Source organism: Macrosteles quadrilineatus, unplaced genomic scaffold (genome assembly GCF_028750875.1).
Source record: "Macrosteles quadrilineatus isolate MER2022 unplaced genomic scaffold, UCM_ALF_1.0 Scaffold_1__1_contigs__length_201487025, whole genome shotgun sequence".
In the NCBI taxonomy this organism is placed as follows: domain Eukaryota; kingdom Metazoa; phylum Arthropoda; class Insecta; order Hemiptera; family Cicadellidae; genus Macrosteles; species Macrosteles quadrilineatus.
The window spans coordinates 98,169,998-98,197,010 of record NW_026542594.1 but is presented as its reverse complement, the minus strand read 5'-3'; the positions used below and the strand labels follow the sequence as shown (position 1 = coordinate 98,197,010).

The 27,013-nt window shown below is 36.7% G+C and overlaps 1 protein-coding gene across 1 annotated transcript; it reads left to right on the top strand.

The window, feature by feature from the left end:
• The first annotated feature begins 454 nt into the window (after nt 1–454).
• LOC128982362 (mitochondrial inner membrane protease ATP23 homolog) lies at nt 455–26,240 on the top strand. Its single transcript, XM_054401324.1, has 5 exons — nt 455–829; nt 2,422–2,467; nt 4,647–4,728; nt 19,037–19,261; nt 25,992–26,240. Exons 1-5 carry the CDS (start codon nt 631–633, stop codon nt 26,196–26,198), a joined length of 759 nt encoding a protein of 252 aa, XP_054257299.1. The 5' UTR covers nt 455–630; the 3' UTR covers nt 26,199–26,240.
• Nucleotides 26,241–27,013: the final 773 nt, after the last annotated feature.

Here is a 27,013-nt window from a genome sequence, read left to right as displayed (position 1 = left end):
AAAACCTATTTTGTATTTAAAGTTATTTTAAAACACTATAACTTGTTTTTGATAGTAAATAAATACTAACTTATTTACCTCTTTTCAAGCTATGATTAATGGTGAAAATAGTCAAGTTTCCTTTGGAGATATTGGTTTATTCTTAGGTTTAGCCCTTATTTTTTTACTATCAACAAAACAACAGGATGACGCCATCTTGATCTTGCCTCTAATTTTGACGAGTCCCACCAACCGATCACACGGCCAACCTAACAACACGAAACTCTGAACTGAAACAAAACCAGCAAAACAGCGGGACGTTTTTTTAAACACAGAGTGGTTACTCCTGTATTCTATAGCCCCGGGTCACTCCAGTTGTTATTATTATAGCTTAGTCGTTAACATAGATAAAGCATCTTTAATCTATGGTGTTAATCACAATAATCTGCCTGAACCCAAAAGTCCCATTTTTTTTATCTCTATGGTGCAGACGACTCTGTATTTTATTTTTTGAAACTTTAACTTTGAGGTTATGTTCGAATGTTTATAGACTAGAGAACTACAAACACTAACGTCTAGTTATTGTTTAGTCCTGCCCTGCTTATTTGTTTTAGTTTATTAGTCAACTTATATCGTTAACCCTAGTGTATCATGACTGAAAATAAGGAGCCGGAATTGCAAAGACCAACAGATGATGAAATTAGAGAGAAACAAAAGTGGGGTTATGATCTCTATCCCGAAAGAAAAGGAGGGTTTAAAGCCAGTTTAAGTCAAATGATGTTTGGCGAAGGACGTTTGGCTCAAGAGAAAACTCACTGTGAAATAAATGTATACAACTGTTTTTTAAGAAGTAAGTAATTTACTTAAACCAGAAGCTTGCCCAACGTAGGCCTAGGTTAGAGTTAGGCCTACACATCATTGAGTCTCTATTGCAATTTTAGTAGGAATGGTGTATAACTATCGGTAACTAGGCCTAGGTATTTGGGGTAGGACGTGAGATGACCTGTGCAGCTTACTGACCGAGATGGAGTGGTCCATAAATAACAATCATTTTTAAACAAATGTCAATCAGCTGTTGTTATGCGTAACATTTTCATTATTGTATTAAACAACAGCAAATGTCATGCCATTTGAGAAATCATGGATCGTTGGACAGTACAACACCGTGACTTTTGTATTGAATTTAAACCTATCAAAAAAAGAGTGTGATTTTAACTTACGGTTACTTAACTTATTTTGAAATAATTTCATTGTCCGTCACCATGGTGCGGTTCCCTCTTGGAATACAATGCCTATCTTGAGATGGGTGTTTAATTTAAGAACTAACAAGAATAAACCTCCGGGGAGGTCAAAGTGTGTACGTACAGATGAGAACATCGTAAAAGAGTTTGGGAATGTGTTTTCTCCGAAGTCCAAGAAAATCGGCAAGTAAACATTAAGTACTATTGTTTTAGGTGTTTCTAGGACCAGTTTACATCATATTTTACATGACTAGGCTATTCTAATTTACATCCCTACAATCAGGTTGTTGCACAGAAGCTCAATCAAGGTGACCTTAGATTACGTCTCATGTTTTGTCAAATACTCTTTTACTTATGATTAAAATAGCCTTCAATGCAAAATGCACGGTTTTGTACTGTCCAACGATCCATAATTACTCAAATGGCATGACATTTGTTGTTGTTTGTATACATCAATGAAAATTCTACGTAAAATTTTAACTTAAATTGAAGCAGAGCGTTTAGCATTCATTAGAAGTTTTCAGTTAAAACTGAGAGCAGAAATAATGTAGGTGAACCTTGTCGACGCAAATTCAGATATTTAAAATTAGTTTCTTTTGTTTCTAACAAGTTTTCGAACAGCTCTAAGATGTGGTAACTAGAATTACTCGAATTAAGCATAGGCCTAACAACGTTTTCCTCGACTTTATGTTTCATACTATGCGGCTCATTGAGCTGCACAGGTTCTCTAAAGTTATTTGAAAACCAGAAACAAAATGTATTAATATTATGTATTTGTAAATTATATTAGATTCATGTAGGAATGCAATTGAGTTTTCATCTCAAAGCTTGAAGCTAGAGAGGTAAATAGGGCACTGCAGGGTTCAAAAATTTTCGCATGCGTAAAATAAATTAATTGAAATTGAATTGTTTTTATCTGTAGCGCTCGTTTCGGCCAACAGCAGTTGCACTCATCTTGCTGCAGAAACGTGAAATACCATTGCTTGACGTCACGCCACTCGTTCTCCATCTAGGCTATTAGTTTCATGTGATTGTTGGATGTAAATAATGGTTTGTCACTCTTGTAGATTGATAAATCTTCAGTGATAAGCTGATAACGTTAAAATTTATACTTCGTTGATAACTACATAGGCCTACCTACTTTTCTTGTTCCATCCCAAAATATATACAGGAATAGTTGTTTATTTTTATTTGCTGGTAGGTAAGCTGGTCAAGCTGATGGTTGGAGCATTAAAATCCTCCGGTTGGTAAGTATTCTGTTTTCTATTGATCAAGTTATGGAATAATAACTATTAATTAACTGATCACCTACCTTTTCTTTTTAGGCTATTTTAAGATCACAAAAATTAAGTATTTTCTCAAACAAGTTCTGGTTGTCACACGCACACATACACAGTAAATATTGATAAACATGAGCTCAATACTCTTGAATTACAGGGTGGATGGTGTTTAGGGTGAGTATAGTTAGCCTATAATAAGAATGTAAAAACAAATTTAAACGATAGAACAAGCAAATGTACCTATTTCTCAAATATTTAAAAAACGTGAAACAAAATTTGACCAACAAAACAGACAGCTGATAATAAATATACATTCTTATCATCTGTAGTATGACTTGGCCTATTACAAATAACAAAAGGCAGGCATTTTCAATACTTTCCCTTATTTGCATAGTCATGCCAAGAGTCCAAGATTTTCTCGCAGGACTTGAAGTCTTAGTCGAGGTAGGCTATAGGCTTTGTCAGTAGCCTATATCTATTACCTAGTTAATATTCCGTACCAACATGCTTTACAGTCAGCATACATTATATTTATCCTGTCTCAAATGAATAGATACTTCCACTGAATATGCTTTGTATGAAAGTGAAACTCGAGGTTTTTACAGAGTTTCCTTGCTGATTCATTGTCGACTTTTAGAATAGGAACAGCAGATAATCGTTTCTAAGTTTTTTAACAAACTAGAAATCCAGACTTTTTTTAAACTGAAATTAACTGCAATGAATTTAGCTTCACAAGTTTAATCTGCATCTAACTCCTGTGGAAGACTAAGCCAACTGATAGCTGCACACTTAATAACTCCACTAGTTGAACGCATTGTAGTTGGACAACCCGCAAAGTCTGTGTCACTATAGCCCTCTACTAGAGTGTTTTAGGCTTAGATTGGTACACTATTTTCTAGCCCACAGGGCCGGCCAAATAGCTTATAACACGCTTTGCTTGTGTGACATCCTTTGGTGTAGGATTTTCTAAGTGACGTGACAGAACACTTACACTGAATATGCAATGTAAAAATGGGTACCTTGGACAACATAAAGTAGGGCTTCAACTGCCGATTGGTATGGAAAATAGGAGGCTGTCCCTGGTTTTTGAGCAATGAGCTTCTCTATGGGAGTAAGTACTGACTTGCATCCTTCCATGTTGACCTCAAAATGAAAAAGAAAATGGGTCCCAGGTCCAGGTATTACCATGATTCTGTAATGACCTGGCGAGAGTATAGTGGCAACGTTACACTCCAGGTCTAATGTAACAGCACTAAATTGCACTAATTTATAATGGAGTGTCTGCAAAATGTTTATGTTTACATGTTTATTATTACCATAGCAACAACAACAAGGCCTAAGATATACAAACAGCTTTGTCATGGTCTAAGCCAGCCGGATGGGCATACGGGAGGGATGATGGCTAAAGGTGTGGTGACGTCATACCTATAGTGGCTAATATCTTCTCTTGAGGCAACACGATTACCGTAACGAGACGATGTGATTCCAGCGGTGTTCGTGGCATAGTTGATAGCGCATTAGACTAGTGAGCAGGAGGTCCCAAGTGCGAAACCTCTCAGGGCATTAACTTTTTGTCACAGATTTTGCTTTATTTGATTTTTATCTTATATCTTTTTTATGATCAGTTATGACAGTTTAATTTTATAATTAAAAAGTTAATTTTATAACTAAAAACTATAAAATTAGCCTGATTTAAATTTTTCAACTTAGCGATTCTAGCGGCAAACGCTGACACTTTGTTAGCCATCGTCCCTCCCGTCCCGTGTGCCCCACCGCTAAGCCAGCTGGTGCGACGTTGCCACCGATGCCAGGGCCTTGTATTAAAGGAGACCATTAAAGCACATTGCACAATCTCAGCCCGTCATACAATGGACTTGTTGTATAGGGTAAAATGGTGTCTGGGAAGTCTAAAAATAAAGTTCCAAACTTTTATACCTGTGGTTGAAATGTATTTCTTTCTAGTACCGGTAGCTCATTTTTAAAACTGAGGTGTCGAAGCAAATGTGTTAAGGCTTCAAACCAAATTGTGGTGAAAGTAGGCCGGTATCATTTTTCATTAATACCGACATTAACTTGATTATACAGCATATTCTGTCCATGTAATACTTTGAAAATTTTAATAATAATATTAAATGTTTTTGTTAAGTGATGTGGACTTGAGAAGACATTTTGCTTGTGAATGGTGTGGTCCAGAGGTCAATGGAGGCTATGATCCCTTAACAAATCAGGTAAAATAGGCTATTATTTTAAACTATTATTTTACTAAGTATAGGTATTAAGAGATATTTCAGTCACTTTAAAATACACAACTTTGTGACTAGGTGTATGTAACCTGTACAATTTATTCCACCAAGAATCCACTTAAAAAAGAAAAAAATAAGTTCCTGAGTAACCGTACTACGTAATATTGCTCTGTTTATGATGATTTGTTTAAATATGTGTAGGCCATGGTTAGCTCCTACAGTAGCTTAAGTGGTAGAGCCATTAAATTAAATTTTCTTAAATAGAAGATCGCTGTCTATGGTCATTGGACCTAAATAAATTATATTATGATTATTATATTATGATTTAGCCTAAATAAATGATTACTATAAATGAAAGAGCAGATCTTAGTCAGATCACAAAACTCCATTCTACAGCCACCCTTCACTCATGTATTTGGGTTAAAATATGCACATAGGTGGCGTCCTCATTCCAATGATCAGTAGAAGTAAACTTGTAAACATGCAAGGCGTATGAAAGAAGGTGTGTGCATAGTGACGTCAGTGTGAGTAAAACTTGTTTTATTTTACCAAATCATATGTTTTCTTGTAGGCTAATTTTCCAAAGACTTTCGAATGACAATCATTTCAAATTAATTAGCATTGAATATATAACACTATTTAGCGTTTTATATCCAGTATAGTGTTGCATTCAATATTGAATATAGTCACACTATGACTATATTCAATATTGAATATACAGTATATTCAATGGTGGTAGTATTAGGATATAGCATTTTGATAGTGAGTACCTTTTAATCGAAAAACAGTAAAGCAGTAAATACCTATATAACTGTGGCTGCCTTAACAGGCAACATATTTTTAGGTGACAATATACTACCTAATAGTTTTACGGTAAGTATAATACCGTTTTTCAGCTCCTACTTATGGTTTATATAATTGAAAATCTCTCATTTAAGTAGCCTTAGTGGAAGATAAATAGTTACAAATAAATCGGCAAGATTGTATTTACATATATTTAACAAAAACAGCACAAAATGGCATATAGCTTAAGTTGTAGGGATTTTATAACATTTTAATGACATACACTAAACATACAGTTCGGCCAAAACTTCCGTGCGCGCGGACAGGTCGCTAGCCCAACTTAGGCGGTCGACACACGGGAAGACTGAAACCCAACTAAAGTTGAACCAACTTTTTTGTGACGCGATTACGATTGCAGTTGCGTTGGTTAAATCCGCACACGGGCGCGACTGTAGTTGAGTTGAGACAGTAAATGAGTTCTAATTTTGTTATAACGATACTGTGTACTGTGTATGTTGTTTGAAATGAGTGGTAGTGATTAAGAAGCCCTGGTGTTTTATAGACAATCAAGAGCGTAGAAGGTATTGGGTACATCCTTATGTTAAAACAAATATTAAATGTAGACTCTTTGTAGCTGCCGCTGCATTAAAAGAAACAGACGCAAAATTTTCAGTCTATGAACAGGATGTCAAAAAGTACTTACGAAGAGTTATCGCAGTTGATATGCCCGATCCTTGAAAAGCGCAATTACAAATATGCGAAAAGTTGTTCAAACCAGGTGACTGAAATCACCTAGCAACCGGCAGGTCCGGTTGCTTAACGACTGATCGCCGACTGGTCCTCAACTGGTCGCATCGCAGTCGCACCGTGTGCACTGTCCCACCTAACTACATTGGTCGGGACGCTGGCGACTAGTTTGTCCAACTAGTTGCCGATTTCGGTTGGAAAACAGTCTTCCCGTGTGTCGACGGCCTTACGGATACTGGTTATTTGCAGTGCTGGGGTAGGGGTGAGTGAGTCAGTGAGGATACCTTCCGCAAAGATTCGTTCGTTCTAATCCAGAGAGCTGAAACCCTACTGGACTGAGGCTGTTTTAGGACTTTGTCCTCTTCAGCCAATAAAAGATTCGTGGCGGCTGAAGGATTAGGATGGTCGGGTGGTGTCCCAGTCCCTAAATTAGCCCTTGCTCGGCTGCTCGGGGCTTTGACAATACCCACTGGGCTCAATGCATAGTTGGTAAAATGTTTGTATATCACCATAATGTGTATTAAATAACGCCATTTTTGTAACCTGCATCAAATAACAAGAACATTGAGCCCAAACACGAAATAATTGCGATGATATTAAGCATACCACGACACGAAAACTGTCTATTATTTTAAAACCAAATGTAATTATTTCGTGTTGTATATATAACTAAATAGTGTTATACACAAATACTAGAAAAACACATTTGTCTACTGTAGTATTCGTGGTGTTATATATTCAATGCTAATTCGTAATGATTGTCATTCGAAAGTCTTTGGAAATTACAAGAAAACATATGATTTGGTAAAATAAAACACGTTTTACTCGCACTGACGTCACTATGCACACACCTTCTTTCATACGCCTTGGTAAACATGAACGTAGAGAAAACAACAGGTAAACAAATTGGCATATGGATTAAAACAAACAAATATAAACACAGTAAAATTCATGACATTATTTCTCCTTTATGAATTTGTCTTCAACGGGTTTCTGCTTGGTCTGGTTTGAGCGTATAGGAACAAACGTTTGTGACATTACATTATCGGCGTATCAACCCTTGGTGTTGGCTGGGACTTTAGTCTGTTGGGGGACTGCTTAAGACTAACAATAATTTCTTCTTACAATGCAACTAGGGTTCACGAATACTAGAAAAGACCCGGTTTGGATCATAAACATCAACAAATGACGTTTTTTGACCCGAAAGTAAACAAAAACAAGGTTAACTGATTCAAACAATCAATAGCTCAATTTAAAGCCTATAGTTTACTGATTATTTTGAGTCTAAAACATTGGGAAAAACATAATATTTTTAATCATAGAAAAACCTTATGAAAAATAATTTGTATGTTGGTTGTTCACCATGCGTTTGCTTGCTGAAACTCATCTGATTTGAATAACGATTAGCTTAATTGAAAGCTGGTATTTCACTGAAGGTTCTTAAACTAAAATATATAGGATTATATAATTATAACTGGTGAAATGCATATTAAATTGAAGTAAGAATTCGAACACAAATCAAATTGTGTTTTAGTCGAGTAATACAGTAGGTAAATATTTGCCAATGCTTGATGTGATAACTTGGTGTGCATACCTTCAATTTGAGACCTCAATCATGAAAATTGGTCGGGTAGAAGAGCCAAACGATCTCGGAAAAGAAAAACCAAATTTAACTCCCATAAGAACTACATGGGGAGCAAATTTCGTTTACGTATACACCGAGTGGGATAATAGATAAATATATGCCGATGCTTGATGGCAAATCTGTGCGTGCATACCATCAATTTGAGACCTCAATTATGAAAATCGGTCGGGTAGAAGAACCAAACGAACTCGGAAAAGAGATATCAAATTTAACTCCCATAAGAAATACATGGGGAGCAAATTTCGTTTACGTATACGCCGAGTGGAATTATAGATAAACATATGCTGATGCTTGATGGCAAATCTGTGCGTGCATATCTTTAATTTGAGACTTCAATCAAATCGGTCGTGTAGAAGAGCCAAACGAACTCGGAAAAGAAAAACCAATTTATTTAATATACAGGGTGACAAAAAAGTCTGGAAACGGCTTAATATCTTTTTTACGAAATCCGTGAGAAAATTAAAAACTTTCACATAAGCTTACATTGTATGAAAACTACTTTTTGCAAGCATTACCATTTTTTTACTATCACCAGGGGACGGCCCATGAGGAGTAGGTACATAATCTTTAATGTAAGCATAGGTTGATATGCACATCATTTTAAAGGTCTTGTCAAGTGGAGTTCATTGCCAGAAACCGCGTATCAAAAGGTTCATCTGTTACAAAATGGCGGCTGTCCAAAGTTCTTGCGGAAAATACATGCACAGGCCTTAGAATTGGTAAATACTTGAACTAAACATTAGCTTGATAGCTGAATTTGTATTTTAAAGTCAACTATTTCATAGACTAATATTATTCAATCTTCAAAAAAATTTAACCGAGTTTCAGATTTCCCGGCTAAGGGTACGTCCACAATGCACGCTGGTATAAGCAGGAAGTAAGATTCAGATTTTCGGTGCCGAGTGTCTGACTCAGATGAGGTGGCCATAATGCAAGCAGGTTGTTAGCCGGACCTGTCTGTGTTGAGACCTATTTAAGGGATACTGTACATTGATACATACATATTATATACATATTTATACATATTTTATACAGGTTTTATACATATTATTAACTTCTTACAGAAGACAACAGGTTTTTTTTTAATGTTTAAGAATGAGCTTGAACACCTTCTTAAAAATGAGCACAAGCTTGCCAAAAACTGGGGAAAATATCACAAAACCTTGAAATAGCATGTCCCGTTGAAGTAACTAAATTAATTTCCGTAAGTTAAATTGCTTATTTTGTAAAAATTCAATATTACAAACAATTTAATTCAATCAGCAGATAAATTTAAGGTACAATGTTACTATATTTATTAAAAATTATGCACTTTGATGTGCTTATTGAAATTTGCTGGAACGTGTTGAACGTTTGATAGCAATTTGTCGATATCCATGGTTAATGAAAAACTTATACACTCAATACAAAAACAAAAATCAACAGTCCGATATAAGCAGGTTGTCTGAAACCAGAATGAACAATTCATTCCGGTAAAAATCTGAGTCAGACTACCTGCGCGCAGAAAATTTGCGCGCAGGTGCACTATGGCCGCTTACGTTTACTAGCATGGGATGATAAGCGCGCCAAGTCTGACTTAATCGGCGCCGACAGTCTGACTCAGAAAACCAGCGTGCATCGTGGACGTACCCTAATGTTGACTATGAGTATTTACCAATACTAAGGCCTGTGCAGGTATATTCCGCAATAAGTTTGGACTGCCGCCATTTTGTAACGGATAAACTTTTTGAGACGCGGTTTCCGGCAATGAGCTTCACTTGACTAGACCTTTAAAATGATGTGCATATCAACCTATGCTTACATTAAAGATTATGTACCTACTCCTCATGGGCCGTCCCCTGGTGAAGGTAAAAAAATGGTAATGCTTGCAAAAAGTAGAATTCATACATATAAGCTGATGTGAAAGGTTTGAATTTTCTAATGGATTTTGTTAAAAAGATATTAAGCCGTTTCCAGACTTTTTTGTCACCCTGTATAAAGATAAATAAATTTGCCAAAGTTTGATCAAAGTATATCCATAAACAAGCAAACTACTACGTTTTACAATATTCTCCATAAGAATAACTTGGGAATTTTAAAATTACAATTTTATGAATTTCTCCGTAACCAATAATTGTACAAAAACACTTTGATATACTAAATTATTTGTTTTTTTAAGCTCTTTAAAAATGTCTGGAGGTAAATTTTGTGTTTACTTACTTACTTACTGATGGGGCGCTACAAATCGCAGTTGATTCTTCGCCTCGTAGATCAGCCTCTTCCACGCTTCTCTGTCCGATGCCATCTCCACTGTCCCTCCACACTGACTCACATCTCTCTTAACTTGGTCATACTATCTCATTTTTGGTCTACCCAGTGGACGCTTTCCAGTTGGTACAGCAGAACATACTTCCTTCAGTCTTGTTCCTTCTTCCCTTCGCAATACATGAGCTAGCCAACCTAATCTTTTTGCCTTTATCAAAGCTATTATATCAGGGTCCTGGTATAACGCTCGTAGCTCTCTGTTTTTTCTAATCCGCCATTCTCCTTCATCATTTACTGGGCCGAATATTTTTCCTAGAACCTTGTTCTCAAAAACAATCAAGCGTCCTTCATTTTTCTTGGGTAGGACCCAGGTCTCGCTTCCATACAATAACACTGGTTGAATAATGGTTTTATATATTCTTATTTTTGTATCAGATGATAGGAGTTTTGATGACAGGAGCTTCATACATGCACCTAAACATTTATTGGCATTTGCTAACTTACTTAATATTTCTGTATCTTCTATGTTAAAGCTATTTACAGTAACTCTTAAGTATTTAAAGCTTTCTACTGGCTCAATTAAATAGTTGGCTACATTGAAATTGGTGCCTCTATTGATGGGATGTCGTCCAAACTTTATTATTTTGGTTTTTTCCTCATTTAGTTCCAAACCCACTTTTTTACATTCTTGAATAAACTTGTAGGCTAGAAAACACAAATCCTCCGACTTTTATCACCAATATTTTACCAAATTGGACACCAATTTTACCAGCCAATATCACCACATAATCTGCAAAGGCCATGACATTTAAGTCTACACTCAATTTTAAGCCTCTCTTTAGATTTTTTACTTTTTGTAGAGCTTCTTCAATCGCTATGTTGAAAAGAGTGGGGGAGATCCCGTCCCCTTGTCTCACTCCTGTATTTATACTAAAGCTCTCCGACATTTCTCCATCTACCTTTACTTTCGCTTTTGATTCGTCAACACATAATCTTGTAAATTTTATTAACTTTTTAGGTATGCCATGTTTTTCCATTTTCCTATATAAGGTCCTTCGATCAATGCTGTCAAAAGCTTTCTTGAAGTCAATAAATATCCCATAAAACTCTTATTATATTCATAATATTTTGAGATTCCCTGTTTAAGCAAAAATATTTGGTCTACTGTCGATCTACCTTTCATAAAGCCTTGTTGATCCTCACTTATTGATTCTGTGTACGGATTTAGTCTCATTAATAGAATTTTTGAGAATATTTTATATACTGTGTTTAGAAGTGAGATACCTCTGTAGTTTGAGCAAGACTGTTTGTCACCTTTCTTATGTAATGAGATTATTATCGCTTCTGCCCACTCCTCTGGTATTATTTCATTATTCCATACATTTGTTTAAAAGGCTATGAATTTCTTTGCATTTGAGTAACCTAATTGCTTCTTCTACTTCCTGTTCTGAGGGTGGTAAAACATTTGGTTCAACGTTGTGGTAGCTTAGATTTTCTTCTATGTCTCTAATTGTCGGTCAATCACAGTTTAGAAGTTCTTCAAAATAGTCTTTCCATACTTTAATGCCTGATTCTTTATCTACTACTACATTTCCCCTTTTATTTTTAACTCCATAGGTTCTTGCAGAGAAACCACTTTTGAAAAATCTAATTGTTCTATAAAAATCCCTGGCGTTGTTAGTGGTTCTGTCGTTTTCTGCTTTGGCCAGTTTTTGCTTCAGAAAGTTTCTTTTACATGCTCTAAGCATTTGTTTTGTATTTCTGTTAATTTAACAGTTATCTACTCTAAGCTGCTCTGATTTCCTTTTCTCTTCTTCATTGTCAGCTCTCCTGCTTGCAATCCATTTGATCTTGATTTCTCTTCTTCTGTTTACCAAAGTTTGGCACTCGTCCAAGAACCATGGATTTTTCTTAGTCTTCTTTTTCTTACCACACACTTCTTTAAGTGTATTGTTAACCTCTCCTTGAATTCTCTTCCATTGTTTTAGGACAAGATTTGGTTCTGTTATAGGTGGTTCTGCGATTTCACCGGCCAGTACTTCAAACCTATTTTCTAGCTTAATCCTGAATTCCTTTTGTACTTGTGGTAACTTCAATTTCTCTGTGTCTAAGATTTCCTTTTTTGATGTTTTCTTCCTTTTTAACGCTATTCTTTGTCTTAGATTAACAAGTACTAAATAATGGTCGGTCCCAAATTCTGCTCCTCGTACTGTTCGCACATTCATAATGCTACTAGCATGTCTGTTGTCTATTAGCACATGGTCAATTTGATTCGCAGTTCTTCTATCTGGAGATGACCAAGTCGCTTTGTGAATTTGTTTTCTAGGGAATATTGTGCTGCTAATTTTCATGCTCGTTGAACTAGCCAACGTTAGGAGCCTAAGCCAATTCTCTTTTGTGGTTTCATGAAGACTCTCCTTTCCTGCTACTTCTGCCCACATCTCCTCTCTCCCTACCTTTGCATTAGCATCTCCTAAGACTAATTTCATATCGTAGCATGGTAGTTTATTTATTTCCTCTTCTAATATTTCATAGAAACTATCTTTATCATCATCGTCAGCTTCTTCTGTTGGTGCATAAATACTTAATATGGATAGATTTTTAAATTTTCCACTTATTCTAATATTGCACACTCTTTCATTTATTGGCGTGAAGCCTATAACAGACACAGCAATATATTTTTTTTATGGCAAAGCCAACTCCTCCGTAGTATCTACCATTGTCTGTATCACTATAATATATCACATATTCTTTGGTGTTGATTTTCCCTGCCTAAGGCCATTTGGTCTCTTGTAGAGCTATTATATCTAGATTATATCGACTTAATTCTACATCTAATATATCACAGCCACCCGGTACAGCTAATGTTCTAACATTCCATGTGCCCATTCGAAAGTCCTTTGTGCGTATCCTAGTCTTTTCCATTTGTTCCAGTCCGGTTTCCGAGGCTTTAGTTCTATGATTCGTAACAGTTGTTTTTTCCAGAGTGGGTTGTCGGCCCAACGTCCAACCCCCAACCTGGAGGACCAGGGGTTTATTTTCCGAGTCGCCTTCTCGTAGGTTGGTGGCTTCCACCACAGCTCCAAGATCCCAACCTGACCTCGGTGTTACATCAGAGTGTCCTTCTCTTAGCCTTTGGGTATCCAAACCCTATCGTACAAGGCAGTACGGACAGTGCTTATTTTATGGCGGCACTTCCTCGCCATGACGCAGCACTGTCATCGGGCTCATGAGGACTTGCTGAGTGTGACCCCGCCACAGATCACCCTCCCACGCCCTCTGGTGCTGCCGCCTCGGTCCGGGACTTCTTATTCGGGTTACCCCTTATTCGCAGCTGTCCATCATATCTGATGGAGCGTTCCCGCGAACCTGCGACCCGCCCTATACCTGAGGCTCGGTTCCCCTATAGAGCTTAAGACTAAAGGGGAGGGCAATTTTGTGTTTAGAGGGTAAAAAATTAGAAAAACCAATTTTTACCCCATAAAACACCCCGTAAAACCCCGTTCCCATGGCCCGATCAGGCTGGTTCGGGAACTCAATCAAGTTGATCCTGCCTTACACCTTCAAACAAAATTTCATCAAAATTGAAAAAAAACTACTCAAGTTATCGTGTTCACGGACACATGGGCGTGTAGTTGTGAACTAGCATCAGCTGACTAATAGTTTGCTATGTTTACATTTTTGGATATTTTGGTTGTCATGGTGACTAATAGTTGGTAGAGTTGAATGAATGTTTGAAAGGTGAAAAAAAGAAGGTTTGTTATTTTGTTCTGATTTTCGATGTGTGAAATAAGTAAGTTGTAGAATGCTCTGAAGAGTTTTATTTTCTAATTTATTTTCCCATAGCCTACATATATCTATATATATAATGAATAACTTCTTGATCAGCATCGTACAAGTAATTACCTGAAAAACAAACAAATTATTATGTTGGGTCATTCGCCTATCGGGTCTGATGATGATTGGAGTGTCCAATCGAAATCGATCACCACTTACCATCTTTCATATGTATTTACCGTCGTGTGATTCAACAGTATAAGTGTAAATATATTATTACTGGTGTTATTAGACGTATAATTTGTTTGTTTTTTCAGATATATATAATACGCTAAGCCTAATTTTAATGATTAAAGTAAAAGTGTAAAAAAATGGCCCTGATCTGTAGTTTTGATAAGTGTTTTTCATTTTTAAATCTTTATTATGTAGTTTGGGCAGGATCTTCCATCAAAATTGGGTTTTCTCCCAAATGATTAACACGGGGGAATCTACAGTCGGCACCACGTAAGTTTGCAGTTGGTGGCAGCCAATCACAAGACAAGGCTAGTGCGACGTTGCCACATCGTCCATTGACAACACTAATTAAAATATACAAAGCAATATTTTCAAATCAGCTGGTATTATTAGATTTGGCAACACCGCACTGTTCTCATTGGTTGATTCCAAACCATATGGTAAATAGGCTCCTCCCTCAACTGCAAACTTGTGTGGTCCCGACTTTAAATATTTAATTTTAAACTTTGTCTCCACTAATTTGAGAGAATGGCTGGGCGTAGAAACTTGGTAGAGGTGTCCAAAGAAAGTCTACTTTTAGCATATGATGAGGGGTTAAACAAAAAATTGCTTATCCGAAACGGCTCTTCCCCCTTTATTTCGATTAACCAGGGTTCTCCTGTATACCTTCCAGGTGGCAGCATAAAAAAGTGCAAATCAAATAATTGAAATTTTTTTAAATCCTAATATTTAATATGTACAGAATGTCAAAAAAAACCCGAGGCGGTTGAATATTTTTCAAAATATTTAAAATAGAGCTAACAAACTTTGCACAAAGTTACTGGACACAAAAATCTATTTTATCACATATTCAGTGATCCGCTCTACTTCCTCAGGGGGACGGCCCGATAGGAGTCAAAAGAAAATCTTAAATGTAAGCATTGCATAGGTTGATATGTATATAAAATAAAAGGTCTGGTAGAATACAATTCCGCAAACCCGAACTTAAATGGATAACTGAGTTAAAAATGAGAGCTATTCAAAGATGCATTGATTTTGCAATGATGTTATACGCCACCTCCTCAGGGGGGCGCCCGCCAGAAGTCTGCAGAAAATCAAAACCATAGGTCGAAATGCACATCAAATTAAAGGGCTTTATTAGAATACAATGCCGCAAATTTGAGCTCAAAATAACAATTAACTGAGTAAAAAATTACACATGTTCAAAGATTTCTTGAATCTGCCATTTTAAGTCTTTGAACGACTGTTAATGCTAATTAATACCATAGAACCAACTTGTGTATTTGAAACAGCTGACGAAACTATTTTATTCTTTTTAAATATGACGAGCTGGTGGCCCGTCCTACGTACGGGAATCGAGTTGTCAACTAAAACGGAATAATTCAGAACATCTAGTTTACACGCATAGCCACAAATTCTGGCAGTTTTATGGGGAAGATCACCTTACAAACAAATGTAACGTGGCCACCTATTTATTCCATTCGAATATAGACCTAAAATATGGCGATATGCATTTTAAATCCGAGAATTTTACCATAAAACAGCATTTGTGTCGATTTGAAAAATCTTGAAGTGAGATTGGCGACCGATTCACAATGGTTTTGAGTAGAGTAGCTACATGCCACCTCTAATTGCATACTGTACTACTTATGTACTTACCGTACCTTATCTTACCTCCGTGACCACTGAAACTTTTATGAGAATTCTCTTCTATCACCTGCCTCTTCAAAGTTTAGATCCCAGTCTGAGGATGCATTTCACAACTTGATATTTCCCGTCTATCGTGTGGTACTCCTTGGAATATACTTTTTAAAAGTTTATGCAGAGCCTGTCCATCCAAGCTTTACCTACTTCTGGAAAGCATCCCTATATTTGGATGTTAACACATTTCTCTTAGCTCTCTGTTCTTTTTTATTTCCACCTCTGGGCCGTTATCTTGAACTGGTCTGTATATTTCCTCTGCACTTTATTATCTAATCCAACATTAAGGTTTTTAGGTTCTTTGGTCAGTGCCCAAGTTTCTGAATCATCAGTACTTTGGGGATAGTTGGTATGGTATGACTCGACTTTGGTTTCTGCTGCAGTTTATTTGACAGTTTTATAGAGACCTACTACACCGATTGACGCTTTCATTACTAACCAAAATTTTAGTATGCCGACATACTCACATTCAAACATACAGAAAAAAGTATGAACACGTAAACCACTTATATCTTAAACAATTAAGCGATAAACTGCTGAAAAAATATTTCCCAAATATAAGTTGAAATTTGCAATGCATAAACTAAATACTTACACAGATTGCATTTACGACAAAACTTGATTAAACGCAAGTGTTTGAGATGTTTAGTTCAAAAACACACATTTCCTGATAATGCAGATCCTTCACGGTAGGGGAAAACTACCTACATTTTAAAGTGAAATAGTATGTAGGCAAACACCAACGAACAATATTTTTGAAAGCAAACAACTCGTAACATAAACATTTCAATGACAGTTATAAACCAGCTGTTAGTTAAACCAGCATTGAAAATACTTTAAATTGCTAGCGTCGGCTGCTAGACTTTTTAAAAATTAAAACTTAACTTATAAAAAACTGAAACCCTTAACTAAAATTATAGCTTCAAAATTCCCTAGTTCTCAAAATTATCTTTCTTTCAACACAAAAATCATGAAAATCTGTCAAGTGGTTGATTCAGAATTAATAAACCCTGAAATAAAAAAACCCTGTTTCGTTTTAATATTATAGATTACTCATAAGGTTAACATGGGAAACTCCAGCCAGAGCCACTGGGGCGGAGCCCGAAAGGACTTTTGCGATAAGAGTGCGCAGAGGTGCCCATCCCCCCCAAACCCAGTGGCGAAATCCCCCCCCCCATTTATGCTGCTCTTTATTTCAACCTACCCTCCCCCCCCTCCAATTTACCTGGCAATTTCCCCTTTACCACATAAAACGAGCATTTAAAGTATTTAGTAAACTTGAGGTAAAGAAAATCAAACTTGCTGATAATCAAAATTAAATGTTTATTAGGAAACGTCATTTAACAATACAAAGTTATATCTAATTAATGGACGAATTATAAGTTTTTCAATTTACAATTATTAGAATCTGTATTGTCAGCCAACACGCGCTCAGTATTAAAGGCAACGTCTTCAAAACGTTCAACACTATACTCAGTGAATTACTCTACTCCAACACAGTACTGTAACTGTACAATATATTTAGGTGGTGTAAATTATTGGGCTTAAGAATTCAAATAACTTTAATTGCACGAATAGTAAAAAGTATCTTGTTTCAAAATTAGGTCACTAAATAGGGCAGACTTACGAGGCGTTGTTTGCCACTCCCAGGCTACCTTCTACAATAATCGCCGGGCAAAATACCCACAATACAAGCACCACAAAAGGTTTTGTGACGAGGTATGGTAATCTTATAACTCATTTTAATAGCCCCAGGTTTGCGTTTTATGACTAATAATGGTAGTGTTTTGGCGGTTCTTTAACTCCACCATCGTTAGGCTTACAAAAGGATCCACTTTTGGAGGTTTCTTCAGAATATGTTACAAACATTAAACAAAAACACGAAACGATAACAGATAGGCATATCAATTCAAGGGGGTACATTGCCGCGGGCAGAACTGGACGTAAAGTGAATCAGGTTATGGCGGGCCGACGTGGTCTCTGGATTGTCGTCTGTGCTATCTACAACGATCACGTTATCTACAGCTTATATTGGACTAATTGTAGTGTAGTGACGGAGGAGCAGGAGAGTGTTGAAAATATAAAGGGATTCATAATTGAGTATTCCACTCAAAATTATTGACAACAATAACCTAATATTAATATTAATATGCTGGATATAAATGATGGTCTCAAAATTCTACATTACTGCGTGAAAGGAAATTTATTAATTACTTTGGAAGAGTTTGAAATATCTAAATACATAATACTAGGGACAGCACACAAATGTTTAATGAAAACATTCGATTAAATATGAATCCAATTATATTTTCAACACTCTTCTCAGTCACTTTCACTACAATAGTCCAATATCAGCTGTTGAAAACGCAGACGACAATCCAGAGACCACGTCGCCACGTCGGTCCATCATAACCTTATCCTGATTCAGTTTACTTCCAGTCTTGCCGAAGGCAATGTACACGCTTGAATTGATGGCCTATCTCCTATCTGTAATCATTTTGCGTTAAATTATCGTAACTTACTCTGACTACACCTCCAGAAGTGGATATTTTTGTAAACCTGACGATCGTTGAGTTAAACAACCGCTAAAACATATGTAGCAAGTAAAATTTGACCCTACCGTACATGTTAAGGATTGTCTAACAAGATGCGTTTTTACCATTCTTAGAAGCAATCTTAATTACGAATGGCAAAATGTTCTTGGTGTTGATAGTGAACTACCGTATTTAGAAAAACTTTTTTCGGGCTGCTTATACAAAATTATTCATTCATTATGACAGCTAGCAAAAAAATATCCCTCCCCAAAATCCCCTTAAAAAAGCCCCCCCCAAAAATTCCTGTGGCGCAAACGCGCCACAGTACCCCCCCTCTGGGCACCCCTGAGAGTGCGTCTATATGTTAATTGGGAATGTGAGCTATCATCACACCAAAATCCGACCAGTATTTTTGGCCTTTACTTGTCACAAACATACATACATCCAAACTTTCTCATTTATAATATTATAGTAGGATTATATCCAGTAACTTTGTGCACAGTTTTTTAACTATATTTTTAATATTTCAAAAAATATTTAACCAACCCGGGACTTTTTGGATACCCTGGCTACATCAAACTGCTTCTGTATTTTTCCAAACAATCACTAGATGTATATTGTGTTCTAGGTTGTTATCTGTCAGAATAGAACACGGAGTGAGAAGATGGTTCAGGGTGTTTTGACACATGAGATGATCCACATGTTTGATTATTGTCGTCACAAACTGGACTTCAGGAATTTAGAGCACCTCGCTTGTACAGAGATCAGAGCGGCCAACCTGACACATTGTGGGTTCATAAGTGCGATGATTCAGGGTGACGCTAGTCCATTCAATATCAGAGCTCAACACCAGGTAGGTTACTCATGCACAACTCAATACAGGGTGATTGATATAAGTGTGCCAGCTATTTTATTCAAAAGTTATAAAAGATATAAAAAAGTGTTAAATTGGAACTGCCTTAATTTTTTTATTAAAAGAATTTTGGCCAAATTAAAAAAATAATTTTAGCCGCCATTTTTCCAATATGGCCGCCAACTTTATTTTTTCTTATTGAAGACCCTATACTTATGATTGTTTTAGAAAGTAAATGCAATTTAAAAACATTTTACTCTTGGCATTTTTTCACTGAGGCTACTCGTTTAGGAGTTACAGCGTGTTACAACTAAGAAAAAAATTACTTGCGGTGCATCATGTAGCTCCTAAATGAGTATGTTTTGAGCGAAAATGCAAAGAGTCTTAAAAAAGTCGTAAAATTGCATCTAGATTTTAAAAAGACAATAACATACAGTTTTCCTATTAACAAAATTTCCCTGCCATTTTGGAAAATGGTGGCCATTTTTGAAACAATAGAATAAGTGCCGAATTTACCACTAGGCCGATTAGGCTGCGGCTTAGGGCCGCAAACAAATGGAATAAAGGGGGGTGGGGGCAGAGGATTGACAGAAATATTTTTTCAGTACAAACAAATTTTAATTTTTTGACCATCAGTTTGCCACAACTCGGCCGGAGGGATATGTTCATGATTTTCTGCAGCCGGGGTTGTTGATTATGATGTCTCCGTGATTGTGTCCCGCGGTAGATGTTCATGATTTTGCCGCGGTCACGATATTCGATAATGATATCCCCGGCATTGCGGCCCACAGGAGATGTTCATCATTTTTCTGCAGTTGTGGGTGTCGGTGACGATATTCCCTAAATTAAGGTAAGTAATCGGGATTTCTCCGCGACCGTGAGTGGCGATGATAATGTCCCGCAATTGTGGCCTGTAGGAGATATCCCGAATTTTGCCATAGTCTTGAGTGTCAATGATTATGTCCCCGCGATTGCGGTCCAAAGGGATGTTTATGATTTTACGTGGTCATGGGTGTCGATGATGATGTCCCCGTGGGAGATGTTCATGATTTTGCCGCAGTTGCAGGTGTCGGTCGGTGACAATATTCCCTTGATTTAGGGTAAGTGTTCGCGATTTCTCCGCGATTGTGAGTGACGATGATAATATCCCACAATTTTGGTCTGTAGATCCCTGATTTGGCCGTAGTTGAGAGAGTGTCAATGATTATGTCCACCTGATTGTGGCCCAAAGGGATGTTCAAGATTTTGCCGCAGTCGTGGATGTAAGTGACGATAATATCTATATGTCTCCATTGTTTAAGGGTAAGTGTTCAAGATTATTCTGCGATCGTGGGTGGCAATATGATGCGATTTTGGCCCGAGGGACATGTTCACGATTTTATCCACGATTGCTGGTGACGATGATGATGATGACTGTGGGAGATTCTAATGATTTCACCGCTATTAGAGGGAATTCTACCACAGGGTTGGGGGCCGCTCAATTAATTTGGCCTAGGGCCGCAAATACCTTAAATCCAGCACTCAATGGAATCAATATTTGTTATCTATATTATGGTTTTATATGGTGTTATGTTATGGTATACTGTATAGCAAAAATTCGAAGAGTAAATAAGATTTAAAATTGCATCCACATTCCAAAAATGTCGGCCATTTTCCAAAATGGCAGCAAACTTGAAAAATGGAAAACTGTATTTTGTGATCTCTCTGGAATGTTGATGCATGTTTAAGATTTATTTACTTTTTGCATTTTTGCTCTAAACTTACTCGTTTAGAAGCTACATGATGCAAAATGTACACCGGAAGTTATTTTTTCATAGGCTGTAACTCCTAAACGAGTGGGTTTATGGAAAAAATGTCAAGAATAAGAAAGTTTTTAAATTGCATGTTCTATCCGAAAACATAACAAAATATAGGGCGTTTCATAAGAAATTTTCAAAGTTGGCTGCCATATTGGAAAATGGCTGCTCAATTTCAAAAAACTAAATTTATATTTTTAACTGCCAAAAAAGTTTTCTTTAATTCTTACCGTTTCCGATATCCCAACCTCCCAACCCTCCCTGGGTCCTCCTTGAGTTGATCACCCTGTATACAGTAGAACCTCAATGACCAGTCTCCCATGGAGATTAAGAAATACAACTTGTTATCAAGGTTGACTTATAAATCAAGGTATTATATTTTCATTCTTTTGCAGGCTACCATTAACTTTTCTTCGGTAAAAAGTGGAATCTTTGTAGCAGCTATCTTTTCATAGGATACTGTCCTATGTTTAGGAAACGAAGTGCTGATTATACCCAGTCCTATCTCAGATGACATTGTGAGGGGGGGGGGAGTGGGAGCACCATTTTCTTCATAACAACCTGGTATTCAGTGTCTTAAGGTTGCTCATTGACGATATCAGAGTGCTATAAGCTCATTCTCTCCAACAGCGTTTCATGGACTTGAGAATTTCCTTTTTGAGCTCTCTTCTGGTTTGTGCTAGGTTCTACTTTAGCTGATCTTATTTTAGCCGATCTGGCACCAGGCCCCTTGATCACCTTTTTTTCTCTCATTAAACACTTCTGGGCTTTAAGGCAATTCCTTTCTAGTTCTCCAATTGTGGGAGAAGTGGCTGTGAACCCGGGCCCCCCTCCTCGCAAGATTGTTCACCGGGCCCCGCCCCCCTATCCAAATAATCTTTTAAGTCATTATCACAGATGTATTTACATCTAAGCTGCACTTAGCCTTGCGGCGGGGGGTGAGTGGATGTTAGGCAAAGAACTCTCTGCGAACACTCCACTTCTGACTCACAACATACTAAGTTTTATTACTTTTAACTAGGTACTGATGTAGTCATCATTTAATATAATTTTGTATTTAAACTTCAGCAAGGCCGGTTGATGCAGTTGGCTGCTGAAATTTTTTTTCATGGCTTAGTACAGAATTTTTATCAATCAGCCTAGTGTCAGTTTAGCTTTTGTAAAGTACCTGTCCTAACGCTCTTGCTGGTTTGAAATAGATCTTGGCCATGAAATTGTATGGTAATAGTCTGTTGGAGTTAACCAAGCACTCAAGCTGTTTAAGTTGTGTTATTGTGTTATAATCAACAAATCGTGTCATTCTCTTTCAATAGATTTGATTGAATTGAAATCAAATTAAATGTTTATTTGTCACATAGAATTTATATAATTGTGATACATTACCAGTAAATATATGACACGTCAATTTTTCATAACAAAATACATTATATTATATATTTTATTTTACTTCATTATAATTAGTAAGCCATTTGTTATAAATTTTGAAAACGGCTGTGTTCATAAAATCGTGCCTGTTGTGCAATCAATATTTCGTTTTAAATATCAATACTACAATGAAGATAAAATCAATGGCTATCCAGTGGTACCACCCACAACATCCCAAGACGAAAATTACCCGAGCAGGGTAATGCCAAACAAGTCGTGTTTTGACAGTTCCCAAGTGTCAGATGCGAAAGTCGTGCCGCACCAAAAATTCATTTGATTTCCAATCGTCGTGACATTGTTATACACCTGCTACAGGGTTTGTTTATATAATAAAATGAAAGTTCAGAATGTGATCTTTCGAATGATATATATATTGATCACATCAGAGTTGATTATAAAAAAATTTTGCCCATACGTCACCATTCTAGGCCATTCATTTTCATTTTCATTCATTCATTCATTTTCATTTTGGCCATTCTAGGCGTCACGTCAAACGAGCGTATTACGATCTTTGGCCACTGCTAGGGTTAAACATTTCATTATTTCATTTGATTCAGGAGTAATATTCAGATAGGTGTCACAAATATTTCATTTGCTAGCTTTGAGTTATTTTGTTGACTGTCATTCGATCTAGTTCATCTAAAGCTACGAGACCTTCACAGGTTTTGTTACAAATACATTTCTTTCTACATATGTGAACATCTGACTGGTTAACAACTAACAAGGGGCTGGACAGTTGCAGAACTGGAACCTTGATCAAAGAACTCCTTGCTATTGGGATGGTCATGCAAACTTCCCCACCATGAACTCGGTGGCTGCTGAAGTCCAATGTTGAGAAGGTAGTAGTTGTGTAGGCAGCAAACAGATTGGAGCTATATGATGAACTTGGGTATAGAAGGGTGTGTGTGTGACACTGGAGCAGGATGTAGAAGTGGCATATATGAAGTATTCCATACTTGCCCCTACTTTGTCACCTCACTATATAGCCAATGTCCTGGAGCTACTTTTTGAGGATTGACAGTTACTTCAGTATTAACTGAGGCCCTGAGGCTGTTTGAGGGCAGTTAGATAATTTATTTGATGAACCTGCCATTTCTGTGGAGTTCTGAGTAGCCCAGATAGAAGGTGTTGTACAGTTACTTTATAATTGACTAGCTGTACCCGCAGGCTTTGCCCCGTTTAACTTTATAAGTGAACTCGTTTGCATGGCTCAATCACGTCCTGGTTGAAGTTTGTTCGCTACGCTCACTCATTTTTAGGTTGGAGCTCGTTCGCTGCGCTCACTTGCCTTCAGGTTAGCTCGTTCGCTATGCTAACTCGCCTCCTGGTTGAAGTTCGTTCGCTACGCTCACTCACCTTTTGGTTGCAAATTAGCTGTTGTCATAAATGTAAAAAAAATAATAGTGCTGCACCCTGTTGGTAATCCTTGTAACTTTAATGCTATTGAACATCATAGAACAGAACCAACTTGTTTAATTGAAACAGCTGTTAAGATTCATTAATTCCATTTAAATACGACTAATACAAGTACTCATAAGGTTAACATGGGAAACTCCAGAGCCACTGGGGCGGAGCTCGAGAGTTCGATCAGAATAAAAACAGCTTAGTTTTCCTATTCTAGCCTAAAGAATCAGTGTCCCAAATTTCAGCCTCCTATGTAAATGGGAAGTAAGAGAATTAGTAATGAGTGAGTGAGTCAGTCAGTCAGTCAGTGAGGGCTTTGCCTTTTAGCGAATTTCCCATATAGGGAATAAGCTATTACCGTAGTACTCATGGTAAGACCTGGACCCGGGACCGATTTTTTTTTTTTTGTTTTGAGGTCCTTAGAGGCCAAAAACACCATCCGTTCAAATTCATATATATATATATTTTATATATATATATATGTGTCCGTTAGCGCGATAACTCGAGCAAAAATGATCCGATTTTGATGAAATTTGGTACAAACGTGTAAACCTACGTTTATTCGAACGAGTTCGCGAACCAGCATGATCGGACTATGGGAACAGGGGTTTATGGGGGCTTTTATGGGGTAAAAATGGGTTTTTCCTATTTTTGACCCAAAAAACATAAAATTTTGAAATTTCTTTCCAAACTATTTTGTAGAGCTTAAAAAAACAAATAATTTAGTATATTGAAGCGTTATAATGCGCCTAATGGTTACGGAGAAAATTCCAAAAAATTGTTAATTTAAAATTCCCATGTTATTCTTATGGAGAATAAGTAAACCATTGTAGTGTGCTTGTTTATTAACATATTTTGCCCAAATTTGGAAAATGTTTTTAATTCTTACTAACTATTAACATTTTACATAAAAAAAACACTTTCACCCTCCCTGTTGCAGCAAACCTAAGTATGTGTTAAACTGATTCTATTTAAATAGGGAATAAATGTGATATTTTTAAGGAGACATTTTAGTCTAAATCCAATCAGGCAAATGGAAATTCGCTTAGTCTGCAGGTTTGCTGCGGCGGGGGTATTATTACTTTACTAGCTGTTGTACCCGTGCTTTGCAACGGGAAGAGAACACAAAATTGAAACATTTTGATCTTTACATCTGTTGATAAAATAGTTACACATAAGCCTTTTAAAAACAAAATTTAACCTTTATGGCCTTTATAGGATAGATGTTGTCATAAATGTAAAAAATAATAGTACTGCACCCTGTTGGTAAGCCTTGTAACTTTTTAATGTTATTCACATAGAACCAACTTGTGTAGTTGAAACAGCTGACAAAATTCTTTTATTCCTTTTAAATATGATTACACATAAGGTTAACATGGGAAACTCCAGAGCCACTGGGGCGGAGCCCGAAAGGACTTTTAAGATAAGAATGCGTCTATATGTTAATTGGGAATGTGAGGTATCATCATACCAAATTTCAGCCCAATCCGACCAGTATTTTTCGCGTTTACTTGTCACAAACATACATCCATACATCCAAACTTTCTCATTTATAATATTAGTTTAGTAGGATAATTGATTTGCTCTTGTTCTTGAGTCCAGATTAATCACTCTGTCGGATATCAAAATGTCCCTTGAGGCAGGCTGCTTCCTTTTCCCCTGATTTTTTAAGGTGCAAGCCGTGAGAGGTATGGTGTCGGTGACTTAGATAGAGAGACCTCTTAAGGAATGGTTTATGTCGTCAATGATCATATTTTCTTCAGCTTGATTTTTTAGGTCATATCTTTGAGGTAAGGTCGCAATGATGAGGTTTGTATGACAATGCTTCGTGATATGATTTTCTAAATTTGTTATAAATTTTTTATAAATTTGGTTACATTTGTGTTTCTTGATATATTATTAGTTAGTACCTCCAAACCAAATAAGGTATTCACCTTTTGTGTAAGCCTTATATGTAGAGTTTGCTGTTTGGTATAAAATTTTGTTTGTAAATAGCTACCTTAATTTGATTTTAAAGTAGTCAATCGTTATATTCAACAATTGAGTAAAATTGTGAATCTTCTGATTAAATGACAAGTATTACAAAGAACTTGTTATCATTTCAGGAGTGTGTCAAGTCCAAAGCTATGTGGTCTGTGATGGTGGCTCGAAATGTTGGGATGGATGAAGCCAAAAAAGTTGTTGATAAAGTCTTCCCCCACTGCTATAATGACTTGGAACCCATCGGCAGACGATGCAAGACACGGAGCGCTGACATGAGTTATGCCTACAGTGATGGTTATTTCTATGGATACGTAGATATTGATAGTTAATTCCTTACTCGTATTTATTAGATTGTCTAGAATATATGTTGTTAAATGTTATTGATTGATTATTTTTTACCTAATAGCCAATTTCTCATTTAGGGAATAAGCTATTACTACTGTATGGGTGCGTTCACAAAGAAAGTTTGTTACAAGTGCTTGTTGGCAAGCGCTTGCAAGCTCGAACCAGCGTGAGAAAAGTTAACATAGTATCAAGCGTGTGCGTTCACAGACAAAGCTTGTGCCGGCTAGCAAGCACTTGTTACAAGCTCTGTTTTCTGGCGCTTGTTGGCCGAACCAGTCAGTTACAAACTACTAACAGTGCAGTATGGATGTCGATGAGTTGATAGCTCAAGTATTTAGAGCTTTCAATTTAAAAAAAATACATATTACCCACGTATTGTGGTTTTTCCCTAGAGTGTTCAATAACGTAAACAATAGGACAAATATAACATACATGTATTAAGATGGTAGACAAACACATTTAATTTAATATTAATTAAGTGTTGGTTTTTTTGATAGATGAAACTTGTATACTTTTACTTATACTTATTTGCATCATAATTAACCAGCTGCATAGGGTGTTTTAAACTCCCTTTGATTGTTTTTTAAGTTTTATTATTGGTCCAAAATTCGTTCTGATGCATGGATACGTTGCTTATGCCAATACCCCCAAAACTTCGCTAAAACACTTTCAATTTCCTTGAGGATATAATTAAACGTTGTTAACTACATTCTCATAAAAGAAAAAACCTCACTTTGTTCAATTTAAATTTACTAAATAGATGGTGGTATTCTCCAAACCTACCTCATCCACGGTTAAT